Source organism: Phacochoerus africanus, chromosome 8 (assembly GCF_016906955.1).
Source record: "Phacochoerus africanus isolate WHEZ1 chromosome 8, ROS_Pafr_v1, whole genome shotgun sequence".
In the NCBI taxonomy this organism is placed as follows: domain Eukaryota; kingdom Metazoa; phylum Chordata; class Mammalia; order Artiodactyla; family Suidae; genus Phacochoerus; species Phacochoerus africanus.
Genome location: NC_062551.1, coordinates 18,538,678 through 18,564,641, shown reverse-complemented (window position 1 = coordinate 18,564,641; position 25,964 = coordinate 18,538,678). Strand labels below are relative to the sequence as shown.

Sequence of the window (25,964 nt, the reverse complement as noted above, 5' to 3'; positions counted from 1 at the left end):
GGGGCTCACCTTGCTGTCCAGAGATAATGTGGAGAAACAGCAGCCTCTACGAGCACAGACATGAGAAGGTTGTTTGGGGAACACTCGGTATAGCTGGTGTTCCCCAAAGAGCCCTTCTAAGAGAGCATTCCAGAACAGGTGGGATGTGGTTGCAAAGTGGCAGGAGGGAATCACAAACTTTTATTAAGCAACTGCTTTTGTACATAGTATACCCAGGGATGAATAAATCTCTTTTCCCAAGGAGAGCACATTTTAGGTAGGGAAAAAGGAATGTAACAGGCACTCACTTCCAGCAAAACAAATACAGAGTAAAGAGAAAAAGAGATGATACTATAGAAGAGAGTTTTTAATTTCCAACTGGAAGAACGGCTTGGCAAATAAAGCAAAACAGAACCAAAGTAATCAATGTACAATAGTTGTCTACAAAAGCTGTACACAGAGGCCCAGTACTACTAGGAAAAAAACACTACCTGGGGACCAGAAGACCCAGGTTCTAAATGCAACCCAACTGTGTGACCCTGGGTAATTATATCTTACTTCTCTGGAGCATAATTCTTCATGAATAAAATGGGAAGAATACTTGGGCCATTTACACAATGAAATCTATTACAGCAACTAAAAAAATGACAGAAACTATAGTACTAACCTAGAAAAAGCTGTACAATAAGTTAAAATAAAAAAATAATGCTATGTTGTAGCATCTTTTATATAAAACGGTACCATTTACTGAATAAACTGACAATAAATTGATCGGGTGGACATATATGTATATATGTGCACATAAATACTTGAGAAGGAATTAGAAGCAAAGAGTGCCAGAGGTTATATTTGGGTTGGAGGTGGAGGAGAGCAGCTGATGTTAAAATGAAGGGCCTGTTGAGTTTAGACTTTTTTGAAAGAGCAGAGCACTTTCCATACTTAAAATCCTACTCAAATTCCAACATGTGAAACAAAACCACCCCCTTAGGAAACTAACAGGGAACCATAAAATAGAGCTTGGAATCATCTAGTCTGGGGTTTTCAAATTCATACTCTGTCCGTCTATATTTTTGCTGTATTCCATCGAATCTAGTACACCATCTATTATAAAGCAATAGGAAAGGAAAATGCTGGCAACTACTGAATTTAAGATGTCTTGATTTCAGAGATGTTAAAATACAGAAAAGATATGTAACTGGGAATTGAAGAAATACATTTATTAAGTCAGTTATCAAAATTAGAGACTCTGGGAGTTCCCGTTGTGGCGCAGTGGTTAACGAATCCGACTAGGAACCATGAGGTTGCGGGTTCGGTCCCTGCCCTTGCTCAGTGGGTTAAGGATCCGGCGTTGCCATGAGCTGTGGTGTAGGTTGCAGACGCGGCTCGGATCCCGCGTTGCTGTGGCTCTGGCGTAGGCCGGTGGCTGCAGCTCCGATTCGACCCCTAGCCTGGGAACCTCCATATGCCCCGGAAGCGGCCCAAAGAAATAGCAAAAAGACCAAAAAAAAAAAAAAAAAAAACAACCAAAAACCAAAAAACAAAACAAAAAAAATTAGAGACTCTGTTCAATATACACAGTTCACATGTCACATCATCAACTGCAATGGTTAAGTTACAACTTAGCTTCTCTACCAAGCCTATTGCTTGCTAGGCTGAGTCTTTTTCCAGACAATACATTCAAGCATCATCATTTATGTCTAATATCAATACAGCCACTACATACTGAGGTTAGATAAAAATTTACTTCTAAATGTTTTACAAGTTGGTTGAGATAGATCAAAGATTCCCAAACTGCTCAAACCCCGCGTGCTGTCACAAAAGCAGTGCACACTGGGAGTGTTCTTTCCCACAGGCCACACTCAAGGAACAAGGGCACGGGGGTTCTTAGCCAGCAGTCTCTTTCTTGCTTCAAAGCACATTATTTTTATTCAGACCACAACTTGGAAAGTTATTAACAATTTTTTGATTCCTACCTTCTGTTAAAAGTTAAACCTTTTTCTTCAATGATATCCAAAGGAAATTTATTTCCCAAATTAAATTTATGTTATTGAAGCATCATTTCCCTTACTAAAACTTGCCAGGCAATAGATACTATCAATGTGTTTTTCCTTTTCTGTTAGAGGAAGACTTGGAGGAAAAATGTTTAAGGAACCACCATATCCATAGTTTGTTTTTTTTAATTTTTTTGGCTGCACCCGAGGTACACAGAAGTTCCCAGGCCAGGGATGGAACCCTCGCCACAGCAGTGCCAATATCAGATCCTTAACCTGCTGAGCAACCAGGAAACTCCTATCCTAGTTCATTTTGCTTTAAAACAAAAACAAAAACAAAAAAAATCCTCAAGCCTATCTTTATATTAAATTACCCAAATTTGGACACTGGTTTTCAAATATAAGGTCAGCCTAAAAAGATCAGGAAGCCTCTTTCCTAACTAATGACTCTTTGGTTTATTCCTGACAATAAAGTGACCAGAAAAGAAAAGAGTGGTTTAGACACAAGTCATACTTTAATTATTCTATTTATGTCAAGTTTTTTGTTTCAGCATTTTTTTTTGCCATTGCTAGTGACATTTTATAAATCAATGGACACTTAAAAAAGGACAGATCCACATTAAAATGATAAAAATAAGCAATAACGTGCAGCTTACTAAATACTAAGCACCACTAAAACACTGCTAAGATGTGCTGAGAACACACTCTATGCCAGCACTGGGCCAGGCGCCTTACACACTTACATTCCTTCCAATGGTTCTGCAAGGAGGCCTTTTACAATGAGGATGAGAACAATGAGGTTCCGGGAGAGGCCTGGAATCCCAGGCCTGCCGATTCCAAAGCCTGCGTCTGGCCTTCACACTCTTTGGTTTCCAACAAAGAGGTTAGAGAAAGTGCCTGACCAAGTGGAGATAGTACCACCTTTCCATCATTTTCAAGAAAATTACATGGAAAAAGCCTTTAAAAACACATGGTTCTTCCACACATCCACAAGAATGGTTGAAATGAAAAAGACAAAAAATACCAAGTCTGGCAAAGATATAGAACAAATAGAATTCTCATAGTACTGGTGTGAGGGCACATTGGTATACTATTTTAGGAAACGGTTTGGCAGCATCTACTGAAGCTGAATGCACGTGTACCCTCTGCCCCAGCAACTGCCCTCTTAAGGTGTACCCAATAGAGGTGAAAACATATGTTCACCAAAAAAACACATATGAGAGTGTTCCCAATAGCTCTATTTATAAAAGGCAAGAACTGGAAACTATCCAAGTGTCCATCAACACCAGAATGGATAAACAGATTGCAGTCTCACACTATTTGGCCAGGAGAATGAATGGCCTTCGACTACGTGTAACAATATACAGAATTTTAAAGCAAGAGAAGCCAGAAACAAGAGTGTATGCTGTTATGACTCCATTTACAGAGAGTTCAAAAACAGGCAAAATTAATCTCTGATGTCTCAGAGGTCAGGACAGTGTTTCTCTTGTTGGCAGTGGGGAGAAGCAGTGAATGAAAAGACACAGTAGTGGCGGCGGGTGGGGGGGAGGGTTGCTAGGGTGTCAGTAATGTTTCTTCATCTGGGGGTGTTCCACTATCAGTAATTCATTGATCTTTTCTGTATATATATTATACTTCAATAAAAAAGTTCAAAACAGCAACAAAAAACAAAACAAGGTTCCAGGAAATGGCAGTCTCCAGGATAATCTGAAGAGGGAACCACGTGCCTCACAGGCCAGCATTTTCAGTAAAGCTATCCATTATGTTAGGTGTCACAATAGAGGACAGCAAAGATATTGGTAATTCCCTTCCAAGAGGACTTGAGGTCAAGGAAGAAGAGTCTACTAAATAGACTAGTCTATTTTTAAGAGAAGAGCAATCAAGAAAGAATAGCTCATTAACAGCTTATAATTACTTCCAAATCCCAATACAAACCACAACCTATTAACACAATTTTTAAAATGAAGTTTATAAAACCATGAGCTGTTCTACTTATCTGCCCAGATTCACAGGAAATGGAGAAAAACATTAGGCTGGCCAACGGTTTTAAACATCAGCTCTTCTTTCCCCAAGACCACTCTGCTTTGAAGACTTGGGGTCTACGAAATGTGCACATGGTAATTACTAATGACTAATTTCCTAAGATAAACGACTTTGGTATCTATTTGGGGGCTAATTTAATAGAAAAACAGAGTTTCAAATCAGGAACAAAGTTATAGATAAGGGATGTGTGAAGTTATCCTCCAGGAATAACTCCACTTTGACCCATACTTCAATAGAACGACGATCTAGAAGTCAACAGTCCTGGGTCTTACCAGCATATTACCGAGCTCTCTGAGCCTCACTTGTTCTCTCTCTCGTGAGAAAGAATGCTAGATAATCATGATACAACTGCCGGGGAAAAGATTTATCAGGAAGCATTGGTAATATTACTTGAAATATGAGTCTAACAGTATAGTTTCTGTGACATTATAATTTTTAACCCGTACCTCCAAATTCTCTGAAACTACTTTATTTTTTTTTTGGCCATGCCTTGACATGTGGAAATTCCAGGGCCAGCAATCGAACCCATGCCATAATGGCAACCTGAGCCCAGCAGGAACAGCAGCCCCTTAAAACACTGTGCCACCAGAGAACTCCCTGAGGGCACTTATTTTAAAACAACAGTAAGGAATGGGTCAGGTGCTTTACATGAATACTAATCTTCCCAGGAATTCCATTTCATCAATAAAGACGGTGAATGCCTGCAGGTTAAATAACTTGGACAAGGTCTCAGAACTACTCAGTGGTGAAGCCAGGATCTGAACCTTAGAGCTGTCTCTCCTCGGCACCAGTGTACTAAATGTGTGGGAAGTCACACCCCCCACCGGCGCAAGGGCAAACATCACCAGTCAAGCATGACGGTCTTTCTTTACTTCTGGGGAGAGGACCTGAGGCTTGCCAAGAGGCACATGGGTGAGCCTGGGAGTGGATCCTCCTTGAATTGAGCCTTGAGATGAGTATAACCTCAGCCAGGACCTTGACCACGGCCTTAAGAGACTCTGAGCCAGAAACTGCGCAGCTAGGCTAAATGCTAGTTTTCAGTCACTATGGTTTGAAATGGTTGGTTACACAGCAGTAGATAATGGAAAAAACCAGTCAGGAAGTTAGTCCTATAATGTGAACAAGCAATGAATGATGGTGGCCTGGACCAGAGTGCTAACAGTGGAAGCAGTACGAAGTGGCTGGATTCTGGGTATATTTTAAGAATAGGTTTAAGTGAATCTGCCAACATGTGAGAGAGACTAGGTGGAAAAAGGGAAGGACAAAAGTGAATCTGAGATTGGAGTTCTCGCCCGTCGTGGCACAGCGGAAACGAATCCAACTAGGAACCATGAGGACACAGGTTCAATCCTGGCCTCGTTCAGTGGGTTAAGGATCTGGTGTTGCTGTGGCTGTGGCATAGGCCGGCAGCAATAGCTCTGATTAGACACCTAGCCTGGGAATCTCTATGAGCCGCCGATGTGGCTCTAAAAAAAAAAAAGACAAAAAGACCAAAAAAAAAAAAGTGCATCTGAGGTGTGTGACTTGAGAAAGTGAAGAACTAGAACTGCCCTTTATAAATTCTAAACATGTTTGGCTTGATGGCTCTGAGACACCTGAGTGGAGCCAAGAAGGCCACTAGAAAAATGAGTCTGGGTGGGTAGGGGGCTTGGGGCTTCGATATTAATTTGAATATTCAGTACACAGATGGCATTTAACACGTAAGTCCAGATGAGATCAACAGGGCAGTGACTGAGAGAGAAACAAGAATAGGTCAAGGATTGAGCACTGGGCCACTCAAACATCTAGAGGTCAGGGAATTGAAGAAAATTCAGTAAAAGAGGCTGAGCAGAGAAGCAGCCAGACATGTTGGAGGAAATCCAGACAAGTGTGGGCGTCTGGAAGTGAATGAAGAAAGGGCTTCAAGGGGGAGATAGTCATCCACTGTGCCAGGACTGCCAGCAGTCAAGCAGATTAGCATTCTCACATGAAAACCTCACATTTGCCATAGCGGTTTACCTTCTGGACTCAACCTACCTCACTTTCCTGAGTAAAGTCAAGGGCATCTTCTCCTGATGCCAGCAGTGTGTGGAGAATCCGCTGTTTCACTTGCTCCCACTCAACCAGCATTGACTCTCGATGGTACTCCTCAGCCATACCGAAGGTCTGTCAAAGAGGAGCAGGGAGAAATGACCCAAACAAGGAACAAAGAACAGTTTTCCTTGCAGTGCCCCAGAAATTCAAAGCCCTTCAGATCTACCATCTTTCCCTGAGCAGAAGCAATCTATTTTAAATTATCCTTAGAGAATTTACTGACAACTGTTTGCAACATGCCCTATTCCATCAAGTCGAACACATTAAAAAAATTTTTTTAAATTGTGGGAAAAATGTACATTTTAACCATTTTTAAGTATACGGTTCAGTGGTATTCAGTACATTCACACAGTTGTGCAGCTCATCACCATACATCTCCAGAACTCTTTTTATCATGCAAAACTGAAATTCTGCACTCATTAAACAATAACTTCATTCCTTCCTGCCCCAAGCAATAGATATCCACCACTGTATTTTTGTCTCTATGATTCTGACCACCTACAGGTACCCCATGTAAGTGCAATCATACAGTATTTGCCTTTTTGTGAGTGGCTTATTTCCTTTAGCATCAGGTCCTCAAGATGTATCCAAGGTACAGCATATGCAGAGTCTCCCTCCTTTTTAAGGCTGAATAATACTCCATTATATGTATACACCACATTTAGTTTATATCCATTCATCTGTCCATGGACATCTGAGGTGCTTCCAACTTTTGGTTGTTATGAATAACGCTGCTGTGAACATGGGTGTAAAAATATCTCTTCAAGTTCCTGCATTCAGTTCTTTGGGGGTACATACCCAGGAAGGAAACTGCTGCATCACATAGTCATCCTATATTTAATTTTTTGGTCAGTGGCATATTTCCAAAGAGGCTGTGTCATTTTTCAATCCCACCAACAGTGCACAAAGGTTCCAATGTCTCTACATCCTCTCCAATACATATTTTGTTTTTTTTTTTTTTATTGTAGCTAGGTTAATGGGTATGAGGCGATAATCTGCATTTCTTTAATGGGTAGTGATGAACACCTTTTCTTACGCTTATTAAGACAAATATCTTCTTAAAACCTTAACATTTCTGAAATCAGGCTGCGTATTACAATTGATAACATGTCAAAAGTTTAAACAGAAGTAATTTTTCTTTGTAGTACATAAAATGGTGGACTATAAAAATCAATGATTATCTTAAGATTTGATGAGCATCTAAAATAAGACCAAAAAAAAAAAAAAGAGTCTCATAGTGTCTTTGTTTTTTTAAGAAACTAATATAGGAGGAAGCAAATCAGAAAAGGAAAAACAGAGTCTACTCAAAGTCACTACTGAAACATTTGGCAAACCTCATTCCTATCTGCTGGTGACACTGCAGGTTGTTGCCAAAACACAGTCACTCAGAAGGAAAAGAAAAAAGAGGGAGTTCCCATCATGGCTCAGTGGAAACGAATCTGACTAGTATCCAAGAGGGCACAGGTTTGATCCCTGGCCTTGCTCAGTGGGTTAATGATCTGGTGTTGCTGCCATGAGCTGTGTAGGTTGCAGATGCAGCTTGGATCCCAAGTTGCCGTGGCTGTGGTGTAGGCCAGCGGCTACAGCTGCGATTCAACCCCTAGCCTGGGAACCTCTGTGTGCTACAGGTACAGGCCCTAAAAAGACCAAAAAAAAAAAAGAAGAAAGAGAAAGAAGGAAAACAAAGAAAAGAAGGACGGGATGGAGAAAGGAGACAAAAAACCAAAACAAAACCAAAACACCCAAAGAACCCTGTGAGGAAGAGATTAAAGCAATTTACAGAGACATACTGAGTCATGCCCACTCTTAGCCTATTATTCTTTAATTGGCAGATGAGGTTTCCCATCAGCTTAAGCCCACTTTTCAAAAAGCCATTTCATTTACAATCAGATTGGCATCGATTTAGGCAGCACCAGGGGAATGAGTATTAGTAATGCCTGCTTTACTTTTGGCAAAGCAGATAATTTATACTGATAATATTCATACACGTGAGCTCTGGGAAACTGTCAGAAAAATCATGTACTCTTCCTACCAATGGGGTGTTCCGGTATGGAGCAATATTTATTAGAATGTGAAAAAGAAAGAAGACGCACAAAAATGATTAGGAAAAGGGTTGGCACATTTTGCAAATTTGATTTGGTCCATCTATCAACAGATCTCTTTTCTAATACACATTCTGAAGACAAAAGAAGAAATAACAATCAAAACTTTAAAAACGAGTCTTTCACCTGGTTTTATTCTCACTGAGAATCAGGCAGAATAGACCATTCCATTTAGCCTGGATTGAAAAAAATAATCTGAGAAAAATATTTTCTCTTGTTACCTCAGTGAACTTAAAAGCTATGCATTTTGAATAGACAGAAGTATGCTAGAACAGAGAGGTGAGGTAGAGGGGAAGAGAAGGGGTAGCTTCCCTAGAAGCTGTCCAGAAACAGTGCACAAGCGAACCACAATTTCTTCTAAAACTCTTCCTACCTAGTGGTTAACTACCTCCACAACCTTGAACCTGTCCTAAAGGGAAAACAGAGGGCCACGGGGCTGGAGGACCAGGGTGGGTAGAAATAAGCAGGTGGAGGGCTGGTGCATCATACAGCTTTCCAAACTCGCAAAAGGAACTGAGGCACTAACTAAGCTGTAGCACTCACCCAAGACATCACAGTGTCATAAGAATTTTTCTTAGGAGTTCCTGTCGTGGCGCAGTGGTTAACGAATCCGACTAGGAACCATGAGGTTGCGGGTTTGATCCCTGGCCTCGCTCAGTGGGTTAACGATCCGGCGTTGCCGCGAGCTGTGGTGCAGGTTGCAGATGCGGCAGCTCGCATCCCGCGTTGCTGTGGCTCTGGTGTAGGCCAGTGGCTACAGCTCCAATTCGACCCCTAGCCTGGGAACCTCCATATGCTGCGGGAGCGGCCCAAGAAATAGCAAAAAGACAGAAAAAAAAAAAAAAAAGAATTTTTCTTAGGGACAAGTCCTCTGTCTGATAAAGAATGGCAGAGCAATAAAGGCAACTGAAGAAAACACAAGCTATCTCAGAGACACCGTGGATGAAGATGGCAGAGGTAAACTTCAAGTATCACGTAACTGTGAGAGTGACAACATGGGAATTAACCATCCCCTGTGAATCAAGCTGACCACCTGTGTGCCAAGAACTACTTCAAGAACACAGGAAGAACTCTGAAAACTGGCGGCTTTCTGGGCTCAAATCCTCAGATATATATGAGAATTGTACAAGGCTACTTATTTAGAAACAGCTCACAACCTGAACAAATAGCATTGCTGTTCCATTCGTTGTCAGTGTGATAAGGAGCTTCAAATAAAAACAAATGGCCCAACAGAAAAATTTTCTTCCCTTGACCATGCCACCCCCAGCTTATCTTAATTACATTAGAGATAATGGAACATCCAATTTGTGGGCTAATCAGGGATGATCAGCTACTCATCTGGCCTCTTCTAGCCTATTCCCTATTCAAATCTGAACCAGCGGATTAGGTACAAAGAAGAATGTCAACCAGAGGAGCTAACGAGCAAGAATCAACAGCTACTCAACTCAGAACTAAGAGGATTGCGAGAGAGTCTGAGGCAATGTGAGAGATAGGAACAGCAGTGACAGCAAGGAAAGAAACCCAAGGGAAAAGAAAAAGGGATAGACTGAAAGGATGTGCAGAGGTCTAAACATTATAAGGAAGGGAAGGCAAACCAGAGAAAATGAAAAAGTAGTGGAGAAACTATTACAGAGCAAATCAGAATCTTTCAAGTTACGTGGGGAAATAAATCTCTCCGAACACAGCGAAGAAAGGAAGGCAGGGGAAGAACTCAGCAACTGAATTAAGAACAGGTGGGGAGCACTCGAACCCCATTTTCATAAAGGGAAGAGGGCAATATGCTTTGACTTCACACCCGCTTACTACTGAGCTGTTGCTGGCTTTTAGAAACTCTACATATGTTCCGATAATGTTGTTCTGTTTTTGCTGGGACGCACCAAATGGGAAAAGATAGGACACATTTATGGTTTTGTAGCTTGTTTTCTTGGCATTTCAGCAGGACATTGGCAAGTTATTCAAACGTGAAATTACCACCAAAATGCCAGGAAGCTGCTCACTTTTTATTGGAAAATGATTCTTGCTCAGCGGCAGCCTCCCTGTGTCCCGACAGGTGAAAGGTCTCCCCCTAGGCCGGCTCCCAACACCGGAACCTCTCCCTCACAAAAACGTGTGCACACATTTTGCACTGTGGTATGTCACTTAAATGTTTTGGCTGGCTGCACATTTAGTCTCAGTATGGCACAACGTTCAGAGCCTGCCAATTTCAGAAACACATTCCTCAGGGTAAATGGATTAATAAGGCTCGGTGGCATTCGACAATCCTAATTTAATTTCATTGGTCCTTTACACCAGGAGAATCAATGTTGTTGAGTAATTCAGAGTGTGAACAACAGCAACAACAACCACCTTAAAATATTTCCAAATCTGAATCAAGTAAATTTCTCTATTTCTAAGAATAAGTACTACTGCCAAAAATATAATTACTTAAATTTTAGGGAATTTTACTCTGATAACTAAACATACCAGTCATTGAAATAATGTCTCTGAAACATTTTCTTACACATTAGAGCTGGCAGCCCCCCAAGTGTCCTGTTTCACTCACATGGGCCCTACTGAAGATATGTATGGATACCTGCATGGAATATTTTAATCAAGCACACTGAGAAGCAGCATTATTTTTTTACTTTCTTATTTTTGAACCACATAAATAATTCACAGATATATTTCACTTGATATAAGGGTTATGTAAATAAACAGCAAAACCCCTACCCACCCTTGCAGGAGAGCTACCACCTTCAGACTAGTGTGAGCATCCAGCCTCCTTCCTGGGAAAAGGTGCATTTTTAGAATCAACTCCACATGATCACTAACCTTCTTCCTCCCTCCTCCAAAGACCCAGGGGCTTGAGAATATCTTACTCCATAAAGCAATGATCTAGAAAGGTTTTGCTCTTTTAATCCTTGTCAGAAACAAATGGAGATAATTCACATGTTAAGTCACATGATCTCTGAGTATCTTGAGGGAATGCTTGTTGCAAAATATTGCTGCACATATAATGGCTGTTCTGACTGATTTATTTACTGTCCTCTTGAGCATCAAGCTGCTGTCTGTTTTAAAGAGCTTGGAGAAATTGTTAGTTTAAAAGGTGGCGTACAAAGTCAAATTGTGCGATAAAAGGAAAAGAAATTGAGTAAAATTATCACTGATCATAATTGCTTTTCTGAAATGCTAATTCAGCAGCAACCAAAATACTATTTATACTGTAGCAATGAAAACAAAGAACTGTCTGACCCTTCCATTTTAAGATTAATTTAATAATTAACTGACCATTCCAGTGTTTCAGATGTAGTCACTAAACACACAGAGTTACAAGCACGGTATTTTCCTCAAAAATGGTTCCTTTAGAACTCTCTCTGATGAACTAAGCAGGAGAGCTCGGCCTGGGACACAGATTCCAGCTTCAGAACCCGCACAACCTGGTATACATGTTGCCCTCACAACAATACACATCTACCTTTGGTTCATTTCTTACCCTCTTCCGGGACTCTTCGATGGCAGACAGCAGAGCATTGTCTTTTTCATTCTTTAGGAAGCCCTAGGAAAGAGGAGAGAAATGACATAACTTAGGTTACAATTAACAAAATTAACCTCAAATACCCAAAAGTACAGAAAAAAACAAAAACAAAAAACATAGACATTATCTGCTACCCTTACAAAAACCTCAACTTGAAAATGACCCATACTGGAGTTTCCGTCATGGCTCGGCAGAAACGAATCTGACTAGTATCCATGAAGATGCAGGTTCGAGCCCTGGCCTCGCTCAGTGGGTTAAGGATCTGGTCTTGCCGTGACCTGTGGTGTAGGTTGCAGATGTGGCTTGGATCTGGCGTTGCTATGACTGTGGGGTATGCCACCGGCTACAGTTCCTATTTGACCCCTAGCCTGGGAACTTCCATACGCTGTGGGTGTGGCCCTAAAAAAGATGAAAGAAAGAAAAGAAAAAAAGAAACCCATATTACAGATACAGCTTTGGCTATGCAGCCAGTCACAGTGCCTGTAAGTGTTCTTCAGTTTATATTTCTCTGTTGCTTTGAGTTAATTCTTCAGTTTCTTCCTAACGTTGAGGAAGCCATCAGCCATCCCCTTTGGGTATTTTCCACTTGTCAATGGCTGGGATACCTGAAAAAATCATTTATTTACACAGTGCTTCTGGGGTTTTGCCACGTGCACTCCCTATTTCAGGCCCAATGACATCTACTGCTTACTTAATACAGGTGGGGTCGGGTGACGAGACCAGGGCTCACAAGTCTAGCTGAATACATGCAGGGTTAAATACCTGCAAAACGCAACTTCATAATAACAGACAACAAACCTAGCTTTACAGCATGGTGCTTCCATTTACTACTTGCATAGACGACTTGATTTAACACAAAACACCCAGACTCTTTTTTTCTTTTCTTTTTTTTTTTTGTCTTTTTGCCTTGTTCCCAGGCTAGGGGTCCAATCGGAGCTGTAGCTGCCAGCCTACACCACAGCCACAGCAACGCAGGATCCGAGCCATGTCTGTGACCTACACCACAGCTCACGGCAACGCCGGATCCTTAACCCACTGAGCAAGGCCAGGAATCGAACCCACAACCTCATGGTTCCTAGTCAGATTCATTTCCGCTGCGCCACGACAGGAACTCTTTTTTTTCTTTTTTTTTTTTTTCACTCAGACTCCCTAAACTTTAGTTTAGTCGTATGTAAAATGACTATTAAGTGATATGATGTAATCAAATGCTTTACCCAAGGTTCCATGCATGCAGCTCTATCTCTTGCTAGGACAGATCAGGTTTAGATCTCCTGGTGACGGTAATGAAAGAGATGCACAGGTGGCTCCCTCTTGCTATTCACTGTTCTCACTGCTCAACCTGAGATCTTGGGGAGGAGGGTGGGACAGGTGCAGACAGAGTGGGCTTCCATGCCTGCCTCCATGCCAACGCCTTGCCCTCCACACAAGGATGCAGCTTTTTCCCCACAGCCTGGGGTTTGGGGCCAAACAGGCATAAGGAAGATGAGCCATCAATTAACAGGTAGAGATCAAAGTCTTAGTTGTAATATGAAAGAATTCACCCTATACGTGAGATCCAACTATACAATGGAACGCAAGGTATCTTCATGTCGAGCACACTATAGGTATATTTATACATGTCCAAAATCACCTGTTTTTTTCAGAATCATGTTTTTGCTCTTTTTGTTTTAGGAATTCTTTATGGGAATATGATACAAAGTAGAATTAAGCTAAAGTTTTATAAGTGACATGCTAAATTTTAAAACATTATCCGAGAGTTTTCGTGAAAACTTACTGTCATGGTTAATTGATTAATTTATTGATCACATTTATATTTCAACAACTGTAATGTTTTGTTCAAATAGTCTCAGATATAAGGCTGCAATTCTTAAAACAAGAATAGGGGGCTGGATTATGTCTTGGGGACAGAAATTTAAATAACATATTGCTCATCTTTACAGAATCCTCAGATCTTTTATGTGTTGGCCCACAGTTCTCCATATCCTGCTGTCACACCCCAACTAGGGCAGTGCACTGGAATGGACAGGGACAACGGTCAGCAGTCGAGAAACAGTTCCCTCACAGGCTCCTCCAGGGCAGTCCCTGAGGCAGCTATCACAACATGGAGGTGGCACCAGATACCTATACTGCTAATTGGGGGTGGGGTGGAGAGAGGCACCCACCACTTGTCTACCAATGTAATGGCATCAGTAAACCAGAGCACAGAAAGCTAGGACCCCAGGTAATCCATTCAGGAGGGGGCAACCTGTCACTCCATGCCTGTTTCTGGCCATTGCAGGGGAACTAGACCCAAAATGATGGGAAGGATTTTAATGGACCATGTTCATAGTCTTCACAGCAAATAACTGCATCAAGTCCACAAAGATTTGTCATGATTTTCCTTTTCCTGGGTGGGTTCTTCATCAGCTAAAGCAAAAGGCTTTAGCGCCACAGTTTATCAACAAAGCTACAGAACTATTATCTCTGGTTGTTGTTCTTGAACAAAGGGTTGTACAGCCTGTGCTCTGTTGTACCTTTTCGTGGTTACTGCTGATTGTCTAAACAAGGCACATTTAAGATGGGGAGTAGTGGTGACAACCACTGTCTGAGAAAGCCTGGTCTCATTTTGTTCTTTCAGGGTGGGGTAGGAGGGGCTGTGCTAAGTGCCCCACTCCCTCTCTGAGCTTCTGTGCTCTTCCCAGTCAGTGACCAGCCCAGCCCATCCACATCTGCATATAAACTGTACACACTATTCGAACACAAATGCAAAGCTTATTACTTCAGACACATTTGTTTAAAAGAAACACAATATTCAATAAGAAACACAATTTCAAAATTTCTAAAAAATGAAATTTCAAGTAGTGGTGAAGGAAAAAAAAAGATATTGCTTTGGGGGCAGACTATTCTCTTCTTTATAAACCTACCTTCCAAAAAGCTCACTTGTCCATCAACAGATGATTGGATTCGGAAGAGGTGGTATATATACACAATGGAATACTACTCAGCCATAAAAAAGAATGACATAATGCCATTTGCAGCAACATGGATGGAACTAGAGAATCTCATGCTGAGCGAAATGAGCCAGAAAGACAAAGACAAATACCATATGATATCACTTATAACTGGAATCTAATATCCAGCACAAATGAACATCTCCTCAGAAAAGAAAATCATAGACTTGGAGAAAAGATTTATGGCTGCCTGATGGGAGGGGGAGGGAATGGGAAGGATAGGGAGCTTGGGCTTATCAGACACAACTTAGAATAGATTTACAAGGAGATCCTGCTGAATAGCATTGAGAACTATGTCCAGACACTCATGTTGCAACAGAACAAAGGGTGGGGAAAAAAATGTAATCGTAATGTATACATGTAAGGATAACTTGGTCCCCTTGCTGTACAGTGGGGAAAAAAAAAATTTATTGGAGTATAAAAAAACACAAAAAAACCCAAAAAGCTCACTTAATAAAATAGACTACATATATTTTATTTTTAAAAACATATATTAGTGACCTATCTTTTGAAAAGACTCTGGTATCTAGAAAAAATATAGTTAATACACAGTCCTAATAGTGTTGGGATCTGTGTGCCATCTAGTGGCAGTTAGTTTCTTGCAAATAACACATATTTTAAGGAAAAATAAATTAAAGAACTAGTAAGTTGGGCAGGAAAATACCTGCCTTAGCCCAAGATTCCCATGGGTCTCTTCCTTGACTTTCCTTTTCCAGGTGTGTTTCCTTTCCTTCCCACTCCTGTGAGGCACCTCTCAGGCCCCTCATCTCGGAGATACACTTTCAGAACTTATCAGAAAATGGGTTCTGTAGAGGTGTGCTGGGTATTAGGAGGTGCCTTCTTTCACTGGGTGGACTCCCTGCCGCAGTGAAGGTTCCTGATTGTGGAGAAGGCCCAAAAACTTACTTCCTACTTGGAGATGCCAGCCCTCTATCTGGGACCCTCAGAGTTCATCACTAATATCCCCTCTTTTTGCCAATGAATGCTTTTTATTTACTCACAGTCTCCCACCCAGCCCCTCTGATTGCTGGACCACTGAATAAAGAACATTACATAAACATCTGCAAGCCTTCTAAGTAAGTAAGATAACTACTCTGGACTTCCCATCTGTATGTATGCTGCTCCTCGCTGCCAGAGTCCTGGAAACAGACACTCTTCTAACTGGCTCCTTGAATGGGTTTTGGTTTCAGGTTTTTTGTAACATATAATAGCCTCCATTCAGGAAGCAATTAAGGGCTAGACACTGCTCTAAGCAATTCAAAGACATTACTGCTAATCTTTTAACAATACGAAAGAATAGACAAGACCGCTGCATTCTCCCCACCGCCACCCCCAATCCCGTTCTACAGGTAAGAAACAGATTTCAGCATTTAACTAACTTGACAAGAGTTCCCAACTGACCAGGAAAAGGCAGAGGCAGAGGCAGAATTCAAACACAGCACTAACTCTCAAAACATCAACTGTTTCTGAAATACTTAGGGAATAGCAAACTTCTAAATTTGGAAAATAAAGATAAATGTCCTTTTCTCTCTATAAGAACGAGTCCAGGAGGAGAGCAAAAAATATTATCTTTAAATTTGCTTCCTTCATCAGTTATTAGTTCCCTTTTACAGATGATGAAGTTGAAGGCTCAGAGAATACTAATTCTTATACTGGTACTAATAAGAGCTAATGCTTACACGGATATGGTGATTATTTTGTGCTAGCTGTGTGTTACACACATCTGGTTCTAGTCCTCACTTTTAACCCAATGCTGAACTGTCTCTCAATACTACTCAAGCGAATCATCCTTGGAAGCATGTTCCTAATATCGGTTTAAACGTTGAAAGGGCTGTGTGAGATGGTTTCCAGAGCTTCTACTAACTCTAAAAATGTTATAGTTCCATATTAAGATCACCTGGTTCATAAGCAGCAAAGTTCAGACTTAAAATTCATTATTTTCTGAACCCTTTTCTACCTTTTCCCATTCTCCCATGCAAGTCAAGATGAGACAAACAGCTATTTAATGCTTGCATATTTATTCCTCTCTTCCCCTACCTCACTGTAGGTGAGGAATGAAACAATAAACATCAAGTTTGGGGCATTCCTTTAGAATGGTGTTTTTCAAAACATGGGTCAGAACCTACATCACGGCGGTAATCTGAGCCACAGCAGTGACAACACTGAGTCCTTAACTGCTAGGCCACCAGGAAACTCCAACCAACATTTTTTAAATGAAATAAAATGCAACAGAGATATGTAGTATGGGTAAATACTGTTTCATGAAATTTTCTTTCAATTATATACACTTATTTGCATGTATGAAGTGGATCATGGTGTTAAATGTCACAGGCAAAAAAGATGGAGAAATTAAGTGTTCTAGACTGCCAATTCTAAGGCGTTCCAAAGTACTATTTTTGATTATTGCTGTGGAACAATAAACACCATTCATATGCACAAGCAATATCTCCAGCCACGTGTTCCATCCAGAGGAAGTCGGCTGCCTTGCCATGTATACTGGCTGAAAACAACCCAAAATGTAACTGTAAGGTAAGCTGATTTTCTTATCAAAAGTGTTGTCACATCTCAGGGACCTGGAAGCCAAACTGGCTTTTATCTGGCTCAGGTTGAGAAAGACAAGCATAAAAAAACTGTCTTTTTTTTTTTTTTTGCAATTTCTTGGGCCGCTCCCACCGCATATGGAAGTTCCCTGCTTAGGGGTCGAATCAGAGCTGTAGCCACCGGCCTACACCAGAGCCACAGCAACACAGGATCCGAGCCACGTCTGCGACCTCCACCACAGCTCAGAGCAACGCTGGATCATTAACCCACTGAGTAAGGCCAGGGATCGAACCCGCAACCTCATGGTTCCTAGTTGGATTCATTAACCACTGCGCCACAACAGGAACTCCAAAAAACTGCCTTATTTCAATCACCACTCAGAATCTGGGTTTCGGAGTACAAATGACTGTAGAAAAAGCAAGTGGGCAAAAGGATTTTTGTCAAATGGCCAAATTCTCTTAGCTTATTTGCTTTCCAAAAGTGAAAACTGTAAGAAATAAGGGTCTCTGTGAGAAATATTTCAGTATCCACTTTAGCTAGGAAAGTATGACGGCAAAAAGAGCTTGCATTGATTCTTTCACGGTTCTTTGCTTCCCACCACCACCAAGTAAGTGATTTGTTGAACGATTATGTAAACAATTGGAACTGAGGAACACACAGATTTTCTAACCATTAAAAAATAAAACAAACAAAAAATAATTAGTCTAAGTTGGCCCCACAAAACAAAAGCCGTATTTTACATGGCCCTCAAACACAAAAGACATTCTATAGGTCTCTTTCCCTTCAAAAAACCAACTGGAAATCCACCCTGTCAAATTTTAAAGTGAGGCAGCCACAGTTGGCCTGACTTTCTAGGAGAAGCTATCTGACAATGTGATAAGTGTTATAAAAAATCTTGCATCTTCTCTCATTTAACCCATACAATATGTACAAATTAGTAGGAAGTCAATAACCAACACTCAAAATAATATTACCGCATGTAAGCAGTGACTATAGGTATCAGTCACTGTGGTTGAAATAAACATTGCCAAGACTCAAGCAAGAGCTAGGAAGGCAACAAAGAAGGAAAGAATCATATAGCAGAGCAAAAAATAAACTTGAAAAACAGGATAATCAAGAGGGTCTGCTCCAAGATGAAACAAGAATTCCAATGTACACTGCAAGTATTCCTCAGAACTTTAGATAGTGGAGAAGTGGCCAGTTTCTGTCAAGACAGGAATATGAGCTGTACTCATTATTTTGCTTCAGCTCCTTCTGAATAAAATACCACTCCCATAACTGCTCCCAAAGCTTCTTCCCAATTTCTGAATGAATGACCTCTTCTGAAGTCTTCTCTTGGGTAAAATTTTTACAAAGGTAAAACTGCCACTTATGGAGAAAGTGAGGATGAACAAAGCAAGATACTGTTTTCAGATGAGCACAACAGAAATCCTGCCTGCACTGGAGCTGCTGCACTTATCAGATGGTGTGGACGGCTTTTCATAAGCTCCCTTTGTGTTGCCTACAGAGAACGCCTCGAAGAATCTTTCAGGTGCAGATATGTTCATTACTGATAAAGCCCAAAAGATGAACAGAGAAATTTAAAGTCTGGGGCATTTTCAAAATCTGGGGAACTTTCATATAGTTTTATAGCATGGTTGGTTATTTTCTTAGATCAATATTTAATGCATTAAAATAAGTATATAAAAATGTCAGCTTAAAAGGCCCACACGAGATGGAATCTCCTTTTGTAAGAAATACAGACTGAATAGCAAATCCAAACTTTACTCTCCAACCCAGGTATTTAGCGTAAATTCCATTGCTTGTTTTCCACACACCAAAAAAATCAGTATTTTAAATTGTTTGCTCATGGATTGCATTAAATAACATGCATATTTTTCCGGACTGCATTAAATATCTATCTCTTCAAAAAATACCCCTACAGAAAGCAGGACAGGTCTGATATGGGGCCACTGTAATATATATTTTTAATGCTGTTGCATGATTTCTCATTGCACATTTATACAAAAGCCTGGCCACCTTCATCAGCAGGTGGCAGCAGACCCTGCAGGAGGGGCTGTGGAATTCATCCCATCATTTGCCAGTTCAGCAGACCAACTGGCCTACAGGCAGCTCTGGAGCCAACAGGTGGCCGACCTTGGTGCTATATAACATGGCACTGTATGGGCACCAGGCAATCTGTCACTGTCAGGCTGCAGGGCCCCATTTCGTACATGGTTTCTGCTACTAGGCTAAACAAAGGGTCACACAATTACATGATAGATTTGGGCCCATTAAGGCAAAACAAATCACTTGCTCCCATAATTCAAATTGGTTTACATGATGATCTACAAATTCTCAAAGGCTGAAGAGAAAATGTGTGCAAATACATTCTAAACCCAAGAATACACAGCTCTGAGCAGAGCTTCCACCCAGATCCACCTATGGTCTTAGGGGCAGCATTCTGACTCAAGTGTACTGGCATGACTGGTCTCTCCAAGTCATGCCAATATAGCCGTGACACAATTCCATCTCACCTGTGCCTTCTGGAAAAGGCTTTTATGAGGGACTCGTATCATAACCCCTACGAAAGAACTAGAAGAAGAAGGGGGAGGGAGAAAAGGAGAGGGGGAGAGGAGAGGAAGGGGAGCTGGAGGAAGAAAAGGAGCAAGGACCTCAGGCTTATACCCTCAGGAATTAGCCCTCCTGTCTCTGGGGAAGGGGAGGGCAGGAAAAGGGGAAGGGGAGGGGAAGGGAAGAAAGTGGAGGAGGTGGGGGGCGGGGAGAGGAAGGGCAAACAGAGAAGGGAGGGGAGAAGGTGGAGGGAATAACTATCCTATAACAAACACACTGTTTCTAAGACTTTCAGCACTGGGTAAAGAAAAAATGTAAGAGGTAGGACTCACCATGCTCCAGAAGGAGAAGCCATCTTTGAGAACAGGGACATGTCATTCCTGTGGGGCATGTCATTCCTGTGGGAAGGAGGCAGAGCACGCGTGCCTCCCTTTGCCAACACAATGTAAGTACCTAACTACTAGATGCCTCTTCCTACTTAATACACCAAGCATCAAACTGGGGCTGCTTAGCATATCTAATTGCGGCACTTGGAGAGTAAGGCCAAGGTTAAGGTAAGGTCTGCACTCCTGTGAGGCCACTCAAGTCTCTGGCGCTACTGTGACAAAGCCAGTTCTGTCCCTTTTAGGGGGTCCAGTGTATTCCTGTTATCTATCTCTGGCCATTCAGGAAAGGAAAGTGATTTGTCCAACTCAGTTATTGGGAAACTCCATGGAAGCGGGAGCAAGTAGTAAGGGCATAGTATAAATGAATAAAATAAAAAATGATGGCCATTTAGTCAATTAGTAGCAGAAAAAAGGCTTTTCAGCAGAATTCTCCCCTCCTCCCAAATCTAGCGGAGCCCTGCAATAACCTTTCAGGGTTGTGTAAGCAACTTTCCCCTGCTGGTCACAAGAGGTCTGAGGAGGGGACATGACTTGCTCAGTGCTAATACCTTACCACTTCCAGCAAACACGCCAGAGCCTGCACCCTACTGATGCAGCAGGATGTGCCATGCTGCAGTCTTGGGCCTCTGCTGGCCATCCTCTCTTTCCACTTCTGGAAAGGAGGACAGACCAGCAAGAACACCGGAAGCCAAGAAAGGGAGAGAGGGCAGCCAGCCAACTGCTCCCAGACTGCTGAGGTGGTCCCACGGATGGAAGCAAGGTCAGCGACTCTGAGCACTTTATCTCCTCTCCTGTCCCCCAAACCCGCACCTCCTGCCCCACTCTACCCCAAACTAGCATACCTGGCTAGAGCTACCATTTGGGGACACAGGAACAGGGAGGATCCTAAAGAGAAAACTCTTCAACCCAGCTTTGCGACTGGAATAAACAGTGTGCCAAAGTATGCCTAACTTCAAAAAGCAGCTAAAGAGCCCTATCCTCACACAAAAGTATGAATAGGTCTGAAAAATATATTAATCCCATAGCCACTCTTAGGTGATGGAAAGATAAGATACATTAAGGGATGATTAAAAAAATGTTTAAATGTCTTAGGAAATTGATTTCTATCTTGGAGACAGAGGAGGCCACATTCAAAGAACTTTGGGTATGAAAACCGCACTGCAGTATGAAACGAGAATGCATCAATAATGGCCTTTATCATGGCCAAAGTCCCCTCCCACTGCCTCCAAACCCACCCTAAAAGAATTTGTTAAAAGAATCCGATATTAAAACAAACAAACAAAACCAAATCATCTGCTTTGTCAGGTCTAGTGTCTCTTTCCTTTGGAAAAAGGAAACAAAAGCAAGATTTGGGGGCTATGAGAAGGATAGACAGCAGAGGGTGTGTCTCTGAGGCAGTCAGGTGGAAGCTGGGTGGTTTTTGCCAGGCTGGTTTCCACAGCGCTCAGCATTAAGCCCAAATGAGTTCTACTTAGCAAGCACAAGGAGAGCCGTTAGTCAAGACAATGTTTGGGGACCACGTGTCATATTAATTCCCTGCTGGTACATGGTGTCAGTCATTTACACTGCAGTTGAAAATCACAGCTCCTCCCGCTATGCAGCATTGCTTATGCTGATGGGACTGGAGCACTGATCATCATGGCTGTCACAGAAAAGGGAGCATTGGTTTTGCTGCAGTTTCTTCTTATTCAGAAATTCTTTTTCAAAAATTTGTCTGGAGACCACTAAAACAAACAAGAGACTTCATAACTTCCCATTGTCTTCAGTGGAATTTGTCATCGTACCCCTCTGCTAACAGTACTTAGGACTTCACACTCTCTCTAAAGGCATAATTAAGTTTGGAAACGTTCTGACTTTACCCTGTCAGAGCTGAGAGAATACTGCAGGATGCACCACTCACCACTGTCACCACCGGTACAGAAAACATGAAACATTGCTGGGCTAAAATGGCAAGTACACTCAACAAGAGGAGAGAGGGCAAGCCCATTTTCAAACACAAATTGCCGGAAATTGACAGGGAGCTAAAACCTTTTGCTCAGCCCATCCATACTAGGAAAAGGGGCAGCCCTCCTCAAGATAAAGGAGTGATGTGCTGGAGGGCATGTCAGGATGCCTGTGCCCTCCCCAGAAGACAGGCACTTTGCACCCTTCATGCCTAAAGTGAGTGGACCTAGAAACTCGACCTGCAGGATATATCTTGTTTTAAATGTTTGTTTATAAATACATATTACCTACAGCAAAGGACCAGGAAGACTCCAAGCATGGCTCAGTAAGTCATTTCTGAGAAGACTGGAAAAGAACATCTCTGTGAGTAGGCTGCTAAAGCAAAGACAGACTCTGCGGCAAGCTCAATCCATTAGATCCATCATCACCAGCCAATAAACCCAAAAGAGAGAGGGTCAAATGTAGACAGAGGCACAGCACAGATTAGGAGTTAGCTGGCCTGGATTTAGGCAAAATGGACTGCTTTCCAGATCTATGACCTTGAGAAACTGGTTTAACGACAGTAAAACCTGCTTTGCTTAACTATAAGATGAGCTGATTGCACTACATAAATTCTAAGGCAAGCTCCAGAAATTCTAACTCCATAAGAGGTGGGAACGGTAAGAAATTAGCATCGTCACTACCACGATGACTATCATTCACTTCCAAAATAATCCGTACCTTAAAAACACAAAAAGAAATACAATATACTTTGTTTATGAAGGCAGTCACATATATTTAATATGTTTTATCATAACCAAAGCCCACAAAGAGCTAGAACAAAAACCAAAGTCAAAGGCAAATAATATATTTTCACTGAAATGCTAGTTTTATTTGCCATAAAGGAGAAGCATAGTGGCCTGTTTCCTAAACATTCGTCCTGTACTGAAAGGACTAAGTGTTCACATTAAAAAAAAAAAAAAAAAGAAGAAGAAGAAGAAGAAAAAGCACAAAGCAAGGAAATTCAGAAGTATTAATAGAAAACATCTACTTAAAATTTTATTTTATCAATACCTGCCCACACCAATTCCTCAAAGGCAACAATCAGAAGCTATCTAGATGTAAATGCTAATTAAATCTTTACTTCAGGAAAATCTCAAAATTTCTGTCTCCTAAGAGAGTAAAGGGTAACTGTAAATTGGCAAAGCAGTGCTCCCAGAGGCATCTTCGAACTTGAAAAAGGAAAAGGACAAGGCCTCGCGTGGTCCGCCTCTTGTCACAGTGTCCTGGTGACGCCATTTTACTCCTTCCTCACTGCCATCTTAGGGCCACGAACGTCTCCTAGCGGGCTGGCCGACGTGCTTGCTTATCTACATTATGGCACTGCCAGAGCAGTCAAAGGTTTGATACGAATACATTTTTTTTTGCAGCAAAAAGAACCAGCCCCTAACTCTACTACCAGCCAGGCTAAAATTTCCAGAGTGAAGAGATTCAGGAATCCCCTACAAGTACCAAAGGGGAAAGCCTCTTCTCAGCAGCCAAACTTGGGTCGACCATGGTGAAGGCAAAGAAAATGGGAGGCAACTAACTGGGTCTCTGCCATGCCCCCAGAGTTATCTGGCACACAGCTTAACGTAAAGCCAGGGAAAGAAAATAAGACCAGAAGCTTCAACCAAGTTTTACTTAAAATATTTCAAAGGAAGGTTCTGTGACACCCTTTCTGTCATCCAACTAAACATTTTATGCAAGCAAAGACGCAGTCAAAATGGAGTGCTAATGTGCTATCCTACAACTCTTTGATTTCAAAGTGCAAGCCTATAAAAACCAAAGGAAAAAAATCCCTTCGCATTCTACCACATAATAAACAATTAATATATTAAATGTCCCTCTCAGGATTAACAAAATTACACTGAGATCTAGGCTCTTATGCTACAAGCGTAAGCTTAATGCAAGATTTATGGAATCTTTGTGGGGTTCTAAACGGGGTTTAGGACAACAGAGCCTTCCTATTTCAATGAAAAGACTGATGTGAAAAATCCTCTCTCCTAGTTTCAAAAACATCTCTTAGTTGGAGAAAAGGGCATTCAGTGACCAGAGAACAACAGCTGGTGCAACAGGACTTGGAAGAACACCTGGCTTTATAAATTTGATATCAAGCTAAAAGAGTCTCAGACATCCAGTTCTGTGAAGATTCAACTTCTGGAATAGCTACTAAAGCATTTTGAGCAAATTCTTCATGGTACAGTTTACTGTAAAATTACTATAAATTCTTTGGGGTTAAGTGCCTTTAAAAAGATAAGCACACAAATCAAAGTTAAAATCCACTTGTTTCCCCTTAGTAACAGCCAAGGAACAAAGGAATAAGCCAGGTCAAATCTAATTAATTTTAAGAATCAAGGTTTCTAGGCTTACAATCACAAACAAGAGTCTTCCACAAATTGCTTTGAAGTCACAACTATTAATTAATTAGAAGGCACTAAAAATTATCCCCATTAATGAGACTGAAAGCGTCAATCTACTGATCTTTTAGGAGAAAATCTTGCTAAAACATTTTTTTCTTATATATTTTAATCAGCTACTACTACAGAGACCTCACATGGAAGCATTTTCTTAAAAACCAAAAAACAATAAAACCCCTAAAATCCAGCAATTTCCTTCAGGTATGGCAAACAAACTAAAAGACAGTGAAAAGAAGCCTGAACTCTTATAAATATACCATATTCAGATTTCGTTTTTCTCTCAAAGTGTCATTTTCATCTTTGACAAGTGATAAATTCAAACCTCTCATTAACTTAAATTACCAATGAATATTTAATTAAAAGCATGTGTTAAAACAAAACCTATATTTCAAGTACATATACATCACATTACCTTCTAACACATACATAAAAAATACATCCAACAACCTCTGTGTTACACATTTAATATTTACAGCATTCGTTTTAAAGTCTATTTTGCCCATTCAACCAAAAATAAATTTTCAACCTCTCACCACTATCTGAGTATGAGAAATACTTACTGTAGACAAAAGGATTCCATTTTCTTTCCGGGAATGCTCTCCACCCTCCTAGAGAACTCTTCTATGCAGGCTGCAAATTCATTTTCTGAGTTTTACAGTAACAAAGCTCTAGTGCCACAGAACCTAATGTAAATGAAATGGCCCTGCAGCAGCCTTCAGAACCCAGCTCACCTCAACCATGATACAGCTAATTGTTAAAAATGGTGGCTGAGACATTTTTCCATACATTAAATTAGGAGCTCTGATGAAGGCACTGGCATCCTCCCACTTCAGACAAAGGAAAATAATTTGCAACTGTACCAAAGCATGGATAATTGAGTCATCTCCCATACAGGGTCAGTGTTAGAGGTTTCCTCCATCTTTACAAAATGCAAACCACAGCTCATTGTCTCATCTCAGAAATCAATTCTTTGCAATGCTGCACTGGGTCAGAGTTTTAAAGGGATCTTAGCCCTGGTTAAATCCAGACTTCCAATGCCGAGACAAGTGACATTCTCACAGTTCCTCTCCCTTCCCACAGCAGCTCTACTCCATTCCCTACTTGACAGAGCCTCAAGTCTTCCTATTGTTAAGAGTACAGAAAGTCCCACACCTCTGAAGGGAGCTCGATCTCTCAACTAGGTGAGCAATTTCCAAGTCCATGCTTCAGAAAGAAGTCCAGACCCTACAGGTCCCATGATACAAATACATTTCTTAGAATAAAAAGCTATACATCACCTTTTTTTTTTTTAAGGGAAGACAATCAAGCTACTCTTTAATGCTGAATTAAAAGCATTTTCTCTCTGATATTAAAAGTAGTATAGGCAACATTTATAATTTTTATCACCCTCCAGATAATGCTCACATGACT

The 25,964-nt window shown here is 41.2% G+C and overlaps 1 protein-coding gene across 1 annotated transcript in view; it reads right to left on the bottom strand.

Moving 5' to 3' along the window:
* NUP93 (nucleoporin 93) overlaps positions 1–25,964 on the bottom strand; it is a 115,554-nt gene that overhangs the window by 28,434 nt on the left and 61,156 nt on the right. Inside the window, exons 4-5 of the mRNA XM_047789847.1 lie at positions 11,661–11,723; positions 6,030–6,158 (exon numbers count right to left, since the gene is read on the bottom strand). Of these exons, the coding sequence (XP_047645803.1) occupies positions 6,030–6,158; positions 11,661–11,723 (192 nt within the window). The remainder of the gene's footprint in view (positions 1–6,029; positions 6,159–11,660; positions 11,724–25,964) is intronic.